The 14,624-nt window shown below is 37.0% G+C and overlaps 1 protein-coding gene across 1 annotated transcript in view; it reads left to right on the plus strand.

The window, feature by feature from the left end:
* The first annotated feature begins 1,538 nt into the window (after window positions 1-1,538).
* yaf2 (YY1 associated factor 2) overlaps window positions 1,539-14,624 on the plus strand; it is a 34,967-nt gene continuing 21,881 nt past the window's right edge. Inside the window, exons 1-2 of the mRNA XM_006642892.3 lie at window positions 1,539-1,686; window positions 1,979-2,104. Of these exons, the coding sequence (XP_006642955.1) occupies window positions 1,661-1,686; window positions 1,979-2,104 (152 nt within the window). The 5' untranslated portion in view covers window positions 1,539-1,660. The remainder of the gene's footprint in view (window positions 1,687-1,978; window positions 2,105-14,624) is intronic.

Here is a 14,624-nt window from a genome sequence, read left to right on the forward strand (position 1 = left end):
TAGTTGCTTTACAAATAGGAGACGATATACTTCATCTATCACTTAAAAGCATTCCTGGTCATCCTACTAAGACTTTGAATCAGGTTCAGAGGGAACAATGTCCCCTGCTTGTGCAACAATACTAATTAGAGAAGGAGAGGAGGCCTCTCCTCCCAGTATTGACCAGACCTTAGCTTCTGAGACCTAACAAGATCAGACTCGAAGTTGATCATTGGTGCTGATGGTATCTAGCTGATGGAAATGTTTGAGGATAGTATGGTTTGTCACTATGTTTTCAGTAACCATGTACAGTAACAGGATACCATTTTAGGGAACCTTACACCTCACTGTGGCAGCCGGTGACTCACCTCCTATGAGAAGCTGGTAATCCCATGGACTGCATCTATTTATAATGTTCTCTTGTTTATGGCTGTGCTTTGTTACCTGGTTTCATTACTTTATTTAGGTAACTACTTGTAACTGTAAACTAATGTTGTATTCTTTGTGTGTAGATTGCCTGGTTCCATTATCTGCACCTGTATAACTGTCCTTCTTGGAGAGCTTTGGTATTGCTAGGGGAAGGGAATCCTGAGTCCTGTACTGTTTCCTTATCCTGACATATTTGACTGCTATGTGCAGGCTGTCCTGCCACCTAGAACACACTGCTTGAGTGAATGCTTATTATTTAAACGATGCTACCTTTTGCTTCTGCAAAATTCCCAAATTTATGGACACTTCCACCCATTTGCGGTCCTGTGTCCCTCATTTAGTACTGTATGACATTTATGTTTCCCAAAGCTCGTTTTGTAATAGCATATTAATAGAATCCACTACTATGTTGGGTAGATTAAAGGGCATCCATCCATTCATTTTCTGCAGGTTTCAAAGAAAGCTAGACCGACTTTAAGAAGATGAAGTCCCCCTCATTTTAAGAGAACAATCATTTTTTTCCCAAAATACTGGGAGTCCCTGAAGTTTAACATCGATGTAAAAGATCTCTTCAATCATTAACATAGCCATATAGTATAATTCCTTCGGGGATCCCAATCAACAGAAATGTCCCAAAATATCTCAGGATGATGCAGTGGACAATGATCCTCAAGAAACAGAAGGGAAAACTGTCACCGAGACCAATATATTTTTAAAATAATAGACAGATTAAGTTTTTATTACGATGTAAAAATATTTTTACAGCTTAGCTCCATCTCTCAGAGTCTCAGATATTTTCTGGAACCGAAAAGCATTTCTTCGAACTTTAATCTGTAGCACAGTTCCCCCAGTTGAATCAGCTGATCCGACATAAACACCGCACGCCCCAACTGCCTTTGAGACGAGAAGAAATTGATTTTCCCGTTTGGATTAATATTTATGAAACATCAGTTTGAAACACAAAGATCCTCATACGACTTGGATCACGCTAGACCTCAGATGACTCAAGCGAGAAGAAAGAAAAAAAACAAAACAACATCCGTAACCTCCATCATATGCAAACCTGCCGCCTTCAGCTTAATGTTTCTCTTTCAGGAAATTGTCTGCCGGCTGATTGGTTAGCCCCCCACCACGTGATCCTCCTACTGGAGTTTCCACGACAGCTGGGAGCTGTGATCCGGGCGCCTTAGTCATTTTTTGTATCAAATTTTTCTGTTCGTATTTCAGTATAAACAAATCAGGTTTCAGCAACATGGGAGACAAGAAGAGCCCGACAAGGTAAAGCAGTTCACCAATGCATAAGAAAGAGGGTTGCTCTAAAATGCGGCGGCTCTGAATAATTAAAGCATTACAACGCTGTGTGTGTGAATGAGGTGGCCGCTGTAGTGTAGCAACCATGGCGGACGGGCTGTTCTATTACAGTGTCAAAACATATACCTCGTAAATTTGACTCTTGAAGTCAAAAGGGGTCCGTACTTTTTTTGTTTATAAACAAGTGTTCAAAGCTGAATGTAAGGGGCTGTAAGCGCTGCATTAAACCAGTGTTGACCGTCTGCTATTTTGTTCGAAGGCCAAAGCGGCAACCCAAGCCTTCTTCTGACGAAGGATACTGGGACTGTAGCGTTTGCACATTCAGGAACAGCGCCGAGGCTTTCAAGTGCATGATGTGTGATGTCAGGAAGGGAACATCAACACGGTAAGTAGATTTATTTAATCGCTATTATTAATGGTCACCGTTCAGGATGCTATGTGCAAGGGCAGGTATTTTACATTTGATGCTTTAGAACATAAAAAAAACAATAATACCTGAGACTGGCCGGAATGCTCAGCGAAAATGATTGAATGTTGAAAAGGTAGCTAATGTTTACCATAACGGGGTTAATTAGATATTGATGAATGACAATTTTCTTTTGCATAAGTGAATCTCCTTATCGTCATTGTTATTTCACAACGGATCCTGCTTGTTTGTAAAATACATACTTGGAGCGGTGAAACTAAGTAGGCGATATAAATTGTTTAAAATTAACTTGTATCTGCAACTTTTATCATTTTTAACCGGTGCTTATTATGCGAAGTTGATTTGCTATTTTCAGTGGGCATACCGTGCGACCGGCTGCTTTACATGAGCCTGACCGCTTGTCTTGGGCTTTCCCACAGCATCCTGCCAAAATGTTTCTCCCAACTCCTACGATTATACTTATCCTGAGTCGCTAGACTAGCACATCGTATGAATCATTTGTTGTATCATGAAATACGTAAGCGCTGTGTTCAGTATTATCAAGTGAATATTTCCGTCTGGTGCATTGCCATTAAGACACGGGAGAACATTTATTTCGTCTTAAGCGTTGAAAGTCTGCTTCCTACATGTCTTTGAACACCCCAGTAACACAGGAAAAATTGATGTTCATTTTAAATGTTTTTTTCTTTTGAATAATGATGTAGGCGATTCACTCATAATCATTTTAATGACGTACAATAAAGCCAGCTACAGTAATATAAAGAACAGATACTGTACTGTGGTTTTTGTGTTTCTATCGCAGCCAGAATACATAGAATGAGTTAATAATAAATGCAGTGTGGTTTCTGTGGGATCTCGGTTTATAATTTTCAATTAAATGGCATAGACAGGGTCTCAGCTTCTGTATTAGCATGGAGGGGAGTGTTGATTGAGTCTTCACTTGTCCTTCCTGCTGTGCAGAGCAGAAGTCAAGGCTTGCCTTGTGAACAACAAGGTTCATCAGTTTGGATGATTTATGTACTTATGCTTTGGTTATGACATTCTTCACAGGGGAAAGGTGCCCTGAATTATTGACCCTTGCTATTGAATGCAATCCCTGATATTCAGCCAGTGTGAACTGACCACAATTATATGATGGCATAAGTTCTATTTTAAGAAGTATTTGTGGTTTAAAGTATATGGAGTTCACCAGATCTTCATTTGCTTTAGAAAAACCCTGGTGAAATCACTTTCTGATTTAGTGTTGGTGCAGATCTACAGAACAAATTCCACCATGAATCGCTTACATTATACTACATCTGGTATTTGAATTGGCCAATGTGTTGATTAGATGTGTAGTAAATACAAAATTGAAGTTTTCACATCCTAACACCATTAGCAAAGTTGATTCAGTTTACTAACATTTTTAAACTGGTTTGGAAGTTGGAACAGAATGAGCAAGCCTTTTGTGTGATAAAATGAATTATTTCATTAAGAAAAAATAATTGAGGATATTAAATACCAGTCACTTTTTGTATTAATTGTATGCTCCAAAATGCTGCCAATGTCAAGATTCAGTGTTTTTGGTGCAGCCACCTAAGCCGGGACAGATACTTCTGTGTGTACCACAAGCAGAGGCACTTGCACTGATGGTTTCAGGCACATATCCAAGGAAAAACTTTAAACATGTGAAAACGTCAGCAAAGGGCTCAGGCAGTCTGTTTCAAATAATTAGAGGGTGGCAATCTTATGTATATCTAACAATGAAATATGGGGTCTCTGTTCTTCATTGATAAATACTGTAAGCTAACTTTACCTAGTGTATGTAAATGTCTATAATAAAAATCTATTTTAAACATTGGCAGCTAACTTAGTAACAAATGTGATGTTTCGCACTTCAGAAATAATAAATATCCTATTTTATCATCTGTGATTCCATATCCACACCATATCTGGACACATGCAGTTTGATTCTATCTTCTTTTACTTATTTTATCAAAAAGTTTATCAAAAGAAATGGAGAGGGGAGCTGGAACTGGTGTATCTTCAGGTTCTCCTCTACTGGGTATATACATTTTTTTCCACAGGTCATCAGCATAAATTCAAGATAATTTGAATTAACCGCCATGTACTTATAATGATTCTATATGTAGGCATAATAGGCCTAAAGAAAATGGGTTCTGTAAGCCATTTCACCCAGTCAACAACCGCATGCACCAAATAGTTATTTTTATTGGGTCGTAAGTGCTCTGTGCTCAGTATTTATGGGTATTTGGCTTTAAATGTTAATTGGCGAAATGGATTCCTTGCGATTCTGTTTAAACACTCAAGAGTAGCCTTGCCTGGCATGTAAACGTCCCAGAAAATATGACATTTGTGTCTGCTGCCAAAATGACATTGCTGTTCCCCGACTTAACTTGCAACAAGGACTATCTGAATGAATGTGTTGCTTTTGCAAAATCGGTTTATTTTATAACAAAAATAATGAATACATTTACACTTAATTGCATGCATTCAAACAGATAACCTGTTTATTTATTATGCTTATTATATCTTACTGAATATTATATGAATGTCTACAAGCAAGCATTCCATTCCACCTGCTAAAGCTCTCCTCTCCTCTTATTTTCATAACCCAGTAAACTGGTAAGATTACTCCAACTTGTCTTGATAATTCTAGGACTATACTTAGGCTGGTTATTTGTAACCATAGTAGCACAGGCTGTTTAAACATTTAGATTGCATGTAATGTCACTCTGAACAAGCAGAGGTTTAAGATAATCACTGATCATCACAGGCAGGTCTGTACTGCATCTGCTTAGAAAGAGATCTTTTTCTGAAACAGTAATAGCTTATTTTCTGAGTTGTAAAATAAAGTAATCCACAAATCAATCTATTTGTGTTTTTTTAATTCAGTCCTTCATTTCATATGAACTGCATATAAGGAGCAAACGTAAGTTGGTGCACATCAGTCAATATCGGATTCTTTTTGTTAAATTTTGCTGCCAGCTATTTGATCACAGGCTGTTATAAAACTATATCAAGTATATTCTCAGATATTCCTTTCCATACATTTAATCAGTAGATTACAGTGCATCCCAAAACCTAACACAGGCCTCTTCCTACAAGTCCAGGTTTTTGGTCCAGTAAATGCATCTTATTTTCTACCCTGCTTTGCATTGCCCATTAAACATTTTAACTGGCCACATTCCTGGTTTGTATATCAAATTAAAGCTATTTGGAAATATTATTCATAAAAGCTGAACCAAATTGGTTATGTAAATCATTTTGATTGTTGTCATGTCATGGTTGTTTAAACAGTTCTGATGGATCATTTCAAAGGCAGCATACCGATTTGAGTTTGTTTTGCCTTTTATGGTCTAGTCTTTTCTTATTACTAGAGATCAAATGTTCTTACAAAATATTATCAAAACTGAAAAAATAGAACCACATGTGTTGCAAAACAGTTGTTTTAGTATACTCTTAATTTTTATCACAAGGTGGTAATTTGTCAAGGCCAGGCCATACAGAGATTAAGGGCAGTGATGACCTAGAAGGCAATACTTTGCTTTTCAAAGAAGTGATATGGAGAGTTTTTGTCTCCTATTGTTTTGCTGACATTCTTCAGAAACTCTCCAAGTTTTAATCTAACTACAGTGGATAAATTGTGTATTCGCCTCGTAGTACTGACAAGCTTCTTTCTTAGCCAGGATGAGAGGATGACCTCAGGGGAATGGGGAAAGACATTAAATTACTGCAGCTCACTTGCAGTCGGTCATGCAAGTGCTTTTCATGGTCATGGGAGAGGCTTTGGCAAGGCCAGCTGACAGCACTGTACTGTGGTAATATTTGTTGTGACACTACTTCTTGTGATTCAAAATGCCTAGACTACTGAGTGCTTGTTCTGTAGTAAACATGCCCTTAAGAAACCAGTAGGTCCCTAAATGCTCCTTTAAATGTGAGCAATTCACTGCATTGCAGACTTGGAACAAAAGGTTTTGATTAGCATTAGATTTGGTTAATTCAGGGTTAATTTTTTATTTTTGATTCTTTTTCAGTATGCCACACATATGTTTAATTCAAAGAGTTGTTTAGAAAAATAGCGGTGTTCTGTAAATCCCTGCCTATTCATTTGTGTTTTCTTAATTGTGTTTCACAAGCCACATTGTAAGCAGGTCATCCTTTTCGAGATGTCGGAGCTGCCAGAGGAGATGAGACCACAGCAGCTGTCAGGCTCTACATGCTCCCAGTTCATTAGTATGCAATGGCTTAATCAGTGTGGAATCAGAGGCTTTCTGTTTCATTTAGAAATTGTCACCGGGTGGTTAGCGTAGCCAAGATGAGAGGCAATATCTTGTTTCCAGCAGGGATCCCATTTCAGCTCAGGGCAGCTGGAAGTTTAAGCAAGTGATTTGAAGGTGATATGGTCAGTGTCTCTGTTAGCTGGGGTCAAAAGTGAAGATTTCTTTGTAGTCCTTATTGAGGAAAATCCAGCTTCTATTCATAGCTTGTACATTGAATTGTTGCTTGAATTGCTGTTTTGCCTGCTTTAGTGTTTTATTAGCGTGATGATAATAAGCAGATGTTTATTAATTTAATGAGTGGGGTATGTTTCTTTTTTGTGTAAGTCTGAAATGTTAGAATACCGATACCTTGTACTTTTGGAGCAGGTTGTGTGCAATAGCTGTGGAGAAAGACATGTTTTATAAACTACAGGTTTGCTAGTGCTCTGTGCTTTGAGAGAAGTAAAAATCTTATTTCATAATTGAAAGCACATTGAGAAATTGTACCAGAGATAAAGCAAACATTGTTCAAGTAGTTAGTTAGGAGCAAGGTTCAGTTTGCTGAGAAAATTAAGACTTATTGAATGTTGTATTTTAATGAAATTTATTTACTGTTGTATCTCCATCAGTTTTCTTGCAGTTTTCTGTCATGATGTTAAAATATTACCATGCTGAATAGATAGATACTTTATTGATCCCGTGAGGAAAATTGCAGTGCAACAGCAGCTTAACACAGACAACACAGCACAGTGTAACGAAATGATACAATGATACAACAATACATACCATACAATACAGTCAGTACGCTCACTGAGAAGTGCACTAAGAAGAGTTACTCACAGTCCAGAATAAACAAAGAACAAGCCAGAACAATACAAAAAGTTTTATTGCACAATATAAATATAAATTTATTGCACAAGTCCCTGGCATATATTGCACAAAAATGATTGTAAATGGGAAAGCCAGATGTAGCAGAGAGTTTACTGTTTAGCCCAAAAACAGGTCAATGTCAATATTGCCCCTGCCCAGACACAAAGTGGATGCGTTGTACAGTCTTATGGCAGAAGGCAAGAATGACCTCCTGTAGCGGTCCCTGTTGCACTGTGGTTGGATCAGCCTACTGCTGAACATGCTCTTCATTTTCACAAGCATGTCATAGAGGGGATGGGAGATGTTGTCCATGATGGCCTCTAGTTTGGACACCATTCTCTTCTCAGCCACTACCTCCAGGGGGGCCAGATCAGACCCAATGACAGAGCTTGCTCTTCTGATGAGCTTGTTCAGCCTGTTAGAATCCACTGCTCTAATCCCAGAGCCCCAGCATACCATCTCATAGAAAATGGCACTCACCACCACTGACTGATAGAACATATGAAGCATCTTTACTACATACATTAAAGGACCTGAGCCTCCTCAAGAAGTAAAGTCCGCTCTGACCCTTCTTGTAGATAGCCTCGATGTTCTTAGACCATTCCAGTCTATCATCAGTGTGCACTCCCAGGTACTTGTATTAGTCCACTATCCCCATGCCACTCCCATGGATGTAGACAGGAGTAGGTTGGACCCTTTTCCTCCTGAAATCTATCACCAGCTCCTTCGTCTTTGCCACATTCAATTGCAGGTGGTTCTCCCCACACCACTCCACAAAGCTGCTGACCAATCCTCTGTACTTTTCCTTCTGCCCACTCTTGATACATCCCACAATTGCAGAGTCGTCTGAGAACTTCTGGAGGTGGCACGACTTTGAGTTGTATTTAAAGTCCGAAGTCTAGAGGGTGAAGAGGAGTGGAGAAAGAACTGTCCCCCAAGGAGCCCCTGTGTTACTCACTAATTTGATCTAGAATTAAAATGTAAATGTGACACAAAAATGAGTAGTACTGAAAGAGGAAAAAAAAGTGTTATTATTTTTGCTTAATGAATAAACAAACATCTGGTAAAACGATGTCCTATAAAGCACTAAGACAAAAGCAGAGCTCATCTTCATTTCTCGTGTGCAGTGTTTAACTAGACACACGGCAAAATAAATATATTTTGATCAACATTCTGTTAAACTCAGAATTTGTGTTTCAAAAATATTTTTCCAAAGCTTTAAAAGCACTATCTTGTTATTATTTTAACAGAGGTTTCTAAAAAGTGATGTAAAATAGCTTTGGGGAAAAGATGAAAGAGAAGGGAGTTCAGTTATTTTAGTTGTCATAATGAGGTAGCAGGCATAGCTGCAAGAAGTAATTTCAAGATGTAAAATGGTGTTTTTAAAACCCAAAACAATATCATAGATATTGTTAATCAAATATAGCACAGTGGACAGTACTTTATAGTATTTGTGCACACTTTTCAGTCTAACCATGACAATTCAGCATCTGTCCCTTCCTGTACCCACAGTGCCGGAGCAGATCCAGCCTAATTAATTATCATATGATTGCATCATTAAACAATTAAGAAGCTGAATGTCTGGAAATATGATGTTTGGAAAAGTTACAAGAGGCATATCTCTGTTGTAAAGGAACAAGTAATAGGTTTATTCCATGCTGAAAAGAGAAGAAAGAAAACACAACATTTCAGCAGTGGAGCCTTCTTTGGGTGTAACAACCTGAACTATAAAAACAGTCTTCTGTTGTAATGTGGAACTTCATATCTCTTAAGTATTTCTAATTTGTGCTTTCTGTGTTGGTGCTTTACAATTGCGACATCTGTTACATCTGTTCTTGATGAAAAAATCTGTGTATTGACTATCCTATCTTTTTAGATGGCAAAAATAATTGTCTGGTACAGTGGATAGAAATATGACTTTGGAATATTGTACAAGAGAACAATATGACTGTTGTCATTATATGAAAATTATAACATGGTGAAACTAAAAAGCAAGTAAAGTCTTATAATCGTGATAACTTTACTAGTATTTTTAAATTTGCACCAAATGTTCTAAACATTTCTTGTAGACTTATAAAATGGAGATATGTACCTTTCTGCATAGCCAAAATGTTTGGAACACTAAAATGTATATGGCCCTCATCGTGTATTGGAACTGCAAAACTGTTATTTTTCCTTTACAGAAAAGCAAGTTGCATTTGTGATCATACAATTAATATGAATATTTATGCTCAATATAGTGTGTTTTATTTTGGGGTACTTCCATTCATGTAATAGATTTAGAACAATCTAAATCAATCCAGTGATTTACAATAACCATAAGTATTGTGGTATATTATTCTTGACAGTTTCATATTGTAAAATTCGTTATTTTGTTGTGACCCATTGAGCGCGCCAAACTTTTATGTAATCATTTGAATTTACTTTTGAAGGGCACTGAGTGCATATGCATCCCATAATAGAAACCAGCATATAAACACACACAAAAATTTGTGGCGGTGTGGTGGCTCTGTGGCTAAGGAGCTGCGCCCGTGGCTGGAAGGTTGCCGGTTCATATCCCATGGCCGGCAGAGGAATCCTACTCTGTTGGGCCCCTGAGCAAGGCTCTTAACCCCAGCTGCTCCAGGGTCGCTGTATAAATGGCTGACCCTGCGCTCTGACCCCAAGCTTCTCTCCCCGTCTGTATGTCTCATGAAGAGCAAGCTGGGGTATGCGAAAAGACAAATTCCTAATGCAAGAACTTGTATATGGCCAATAAAGTGATCTTTTCAGAGATCAGGAATCATTCTTTTGAGTTTAATATGCAGCATTTGCTGTTATACAATCCTTGGACTCCCTCTCTGTTGCATCTGCATCTAGGAATCTGAGTGACATTATAGTATTATTGATTACTGTTGAACATGGTTTCATGGTGAAGTTTATTTTTCAAGAGAGTCTTTCCATATGTTTTTTATGATTGAGGATGTACTTTGTGTTTATGTGCCCTTACATGTGCAGTTACAGGATCTTAAATTTCTGATTCCTTCTTTTCTGTTCCTGTGTTGGGATTTGTGTTTCTCACCTTTATGAAATTGATCTCTACGAGTTCTGACTTCTCCATTCCCAAACATCTTTTCTACCTAAAATGCGTCTCTGACTTTTGCTGGGAAAGGAAAAGAATTAAGATTTTGTTAACTTTTCCTCATGGGAATCTGAAATACAAGCCATTAATCTTGAGTGCTGTATATCTTACAAATTCATCATCTTCTTTCAGTCATCAAACATGCCTTTAATAGCATAAAGGAGGGGGATGGAGGGAATTAATCCCCCTAAGATTTTGCTGTGTGGTGATGTTGCATTTTAAAGTGCTTCCCAACACATTTAGCCTTTTCCTTTGCTTGAGTTTCAGTCTTTAGGTTGTTTTTTATTTTACTATGTGGTTACACTATGGTTATTGTCTGTAAAATAAAGCAAATTGCTGGAATAGTTTTCCATGTATGTTACATTAACAGTAGCAAGTGTGAGGGTATTCTTTTTTTTAAATCTGGTTTCTGCTTAGCACTGATTACTTGGGCCACATGTGCTTGGCATTATTTCAGGCTCAGTCTCTGTGGAAATATTTTTTGACACAATTCATTATACAATCCTATCTAATATATATAACCAGTTATATTGTGTGGGCTGCAGACAACTGGTGTCATATTTTAAAAACTTAAATACATTATAGTGTGATTGGAGCCTTTGGGAAGTTTTTCACATCTAGATGGGGAAAAAAGCCAGATAAGACTCTTTTAGAGACTGCAGGAAAGATTACATTTATACGGTACCTATTATTTGAAATTATTTTACTTTCTTGACAACGATGAGCTGTTTAAGGAAGAATTCTGAATTCTTCAGCAGAAAAGCTTTTCCTTTCGATGTTCCTTGCAATGTTATTTCCAAATGTCTCGAAGAAAATTGAAGCCAGCAGTCTTCTCCTGGAAGAGCCATGAAATCTCATCCTGTAAGTCATGAGACGTACTTTTCTGTTTTAAATGTTGTTTGTCAGCTTATACCACAAACTAAAAGCAGAGATTTGTAGTGGGGCTGCCGGTGTGTTATAGCTGCCACGCATGATTCAGATAGGCGCTGATCGTCAGTGGTGGATAACGTGGTTCTCCTGCTTTATGTGAAGTGTTACATCCTTTGGGAAGAAATGCACTGCACAACTGTAAGGAATTTTTAATGATATGGTTTGTAAATTAAATTGAGAAACAGTTTATTGAAAGTGATCCCAGCCCTTTCGTACTGTTAATGCCTGGTCTGTACTCTTTTGAAAGATATCATTTAAAAAAAGTAGAATGTCTCAGAATATTTGTGCATCACCTCACTCAAGGAGTCAGCCAGTCATTGTAGTCTGCAAGTGAAGTGCAGTAACCTAGGTTTCCCCTGCTTTTCTGTATACTACTTGTATAGTATGTTGTATACTACTGCATTAGTATGTGTCAGATTTTGTGCATACATTATATGTCATAAAATGTTTAATAGGAAGGCCAAGAGAAATTGTAAAGGATATTAAATTGAATTTAAAATAAAAAATACATTTGTTAGTACTACAACAGCACAAGAACTGTCAAGGAAAAAATAAAATATCCTATCCCGGACAAAAATGGGCAATTTAAAGGCAATGAAAGGGGAATAGCTGATGTACTAAGATTGTTTTGCCAAAGTATTCACTAAGGAAGAATCAACAACATGCCTCAGGCAGCTGAAGGTCAAAGTTCTGTCTTAAATAGTAGAAGCGTAGAAGAGGCAGAAGTGTTTCAGTTACTAGAAGCACTCAGGATTAATAAATCCCCAGGGCCTGATGGTATCTTACCAATTGAACTCAAGGAAATGTTATTTAGAAGCCATTGATATAATGTTTCCAACAGTCCCTTAAGATAGAGCTAGATCCAGGGACTGGTGAATTGCTAATGTAGTAACCACCCATAAAAAGGATGAGAAAACTGAATCAAGTAATTAAAAACCAGTTAGAAGTCTGACTTCTAGTACATGTAAGGATATGGAAGCAATTATTAGTACTGAACTAGGGATTCACCTATATGGAAATAATATCCAACTTGTTCTTTGAACAAGCAACAACATTATTGGATACAAACAGGGCATATCATATGGTGTATGTAGATTTTCAGAAGGTTTTTGATTAGTTACTGGGCAAATAATTATAAAATTGTATGCAGTAGGCATTCAGGGAAACACAATTGTTGAGATTGATAATTTGTTAATTAAATACAGGTAAGGAATGAATTTTCAATTGAGATGTAGTTAGTGGTGTACCACACGTATGTTTACTAGGAACACTGCTCTTTTTAATTTATATGATTGTTATTAATTTTGTTAAAATTGTGTAAGACCCTAGTAAGGTCTCATTTAAAATATTGTTTACAATTGTAGTCGCTATGTTATAGAAACAATTTCTTGCTCTGGATTCAGTGCAGAAAAGAGCAGCCAGATATATTCTATGACTTAAGACAATGTCCTATACTGGTAGACTAAAGGAACTGAAGTTTTTACTTTTCAGCAGAGAAAATTAAGAGGAGATCTGACACAAGTATTTAAAATCCTCAAAGGCATTGAGAAAGTGAACCCAGATTTCTTCAGAATGGGTAGAGAAACACCAACCCGAGGGGATAATTGGAAACTACATGGAGGAGCATTTTAAACAGGATGTACTTTGTTACCCAGAGTGTTTTGGGGTAAGCCACCCAGCTGTGTTGTTGAAGCTGACATCCTGGCTTCTATCAAGAAATATCTAAATTAGATCTTTGGATCAATTACCATCTAACAGTGAAACGGGATTGATGGGCTGAACCTCCTCTTGTTTATAACCTTTTCTTACATTCTTCTGTTCTGTGTTTTTATAAATCTCCATTTAAAAGAGATGATGATATATCTTACAGAGAGACTTTTTACTAAATACGTAAAATCTCCAAACAAGATACGGACATATGACATTTCATAAGAAAATCTTTTTACTGGAATCCAAAAACACAGTGCCTCCAGTACCTCTGCTGTAAAAATGTAGGACATAAAAGCATTTATACATGAATACATTGGTAATTGCAGCTTCAGATGTTTTTTTCTTCATTGTTAAGTTCTGCAAGGTTAATATAAGTTACCCTTATAATTGATTATAATTGATATAGATTGTTTCTGGATAGAGAGATAGAGTTGTTGAGTTTTCTGGCTATCTAGGCTGTGGAAACTAGATTACTTTCTGTCAAATCACAGAAATCACATCCTTCATATGGCCTAAACCTCAAGTGCAAAATGTTTACACAAACCTCTTCTCAGGATAAAAGTATAGGTTATAAGGTTACACTTGAATCCTCTTCAAAAGTTTGGTCAAGGATGAGCTGTAGTATTAGCCTGTTGGAGCTGTGTGTGTGAAATATAGATATGGCACGCCATGTTTGTTTGACTTCATACTTGAACTTGAGTTTGATCATTTTATTAAATGTTGTGTATTTTGTCATCATCTATGTTTTCCAAAACAGGTTCAAAACCAAGAAAACAAGTGGTTTGTTTTGGCATTGTTTCTAATATAAGAAATTTAAAAAGTTCATGAAAATAAATACACCTTTCTTCAAAATCAGTAAGTGGGCAGCTGGAAACCTAGAAATTCTAATTGGTGAATGCTGACACATTTGAGACATTTCTATTGCACTGTTTTTTTGGATGTAAGTAAATAGAAAAAATGTAGTTGTTGAGTCAGACAAGATCTGTGAATCTACTGAAAATGCCTGTTGTATGCTTGATGTTATAAATAAATTGCAGAACAAATGATCAATTTAATATCCCAGGTAAAGAGTTACCAGCAAAAAGAAATCGGCTAAAAAGACATATTAAGCACACATTAACAACTATGATGTTAATTTGAATAGAGGAGTATCATTAAAAGAAACCATAATGGGATTGAATTGGGGGTCTTCATCAGTTGAATCCTTGCTTTTTATTAAAATATATCAGTTTTAAAACCAGATGACAAAACACCCATCTTCTCTTCAGGGCTTTAGCTGCAATGTCAATCATGAAAACTTTGGATTATTGAAGTACTTAGATGTTTTAATTAGTTTTTGAAGTAAAATGTCACCAATTATTTGTTGTATGTTATCCACCTGATTTAGAATTTCTGATTTAGTGTTTTTCACATTTTAGATAAACATCTCAACCCACTTATCTTTTAGCATGTCACAGACAGAATAGCCCTGTACTGGAGGTTTAGTGCCAAGGTGAGTCAAAAGCTCCCAGAACCAATGCCAACAGTGTTGTCGTCATGCAATTCAGGTTTTATCACCACCCTCTGCTCCTACTACACACATACA

The sequence above is a fragment of the Lepisosteus oculatus genome, chromosome 7 (assembly GCF_040954835.1).
Source record: "Lepisosteus oculatus isolate fLepOcu1 chromosome 7, fLepOcu1.hap2, whole genome shotgun sequence".
Lineage (NCBI taxonomy): Eukaryota > Metazoa > Chordata > Actinopteri > Semionotiformes > Lepisosteidae > Lepisosteus > Lepisosteus oculatus.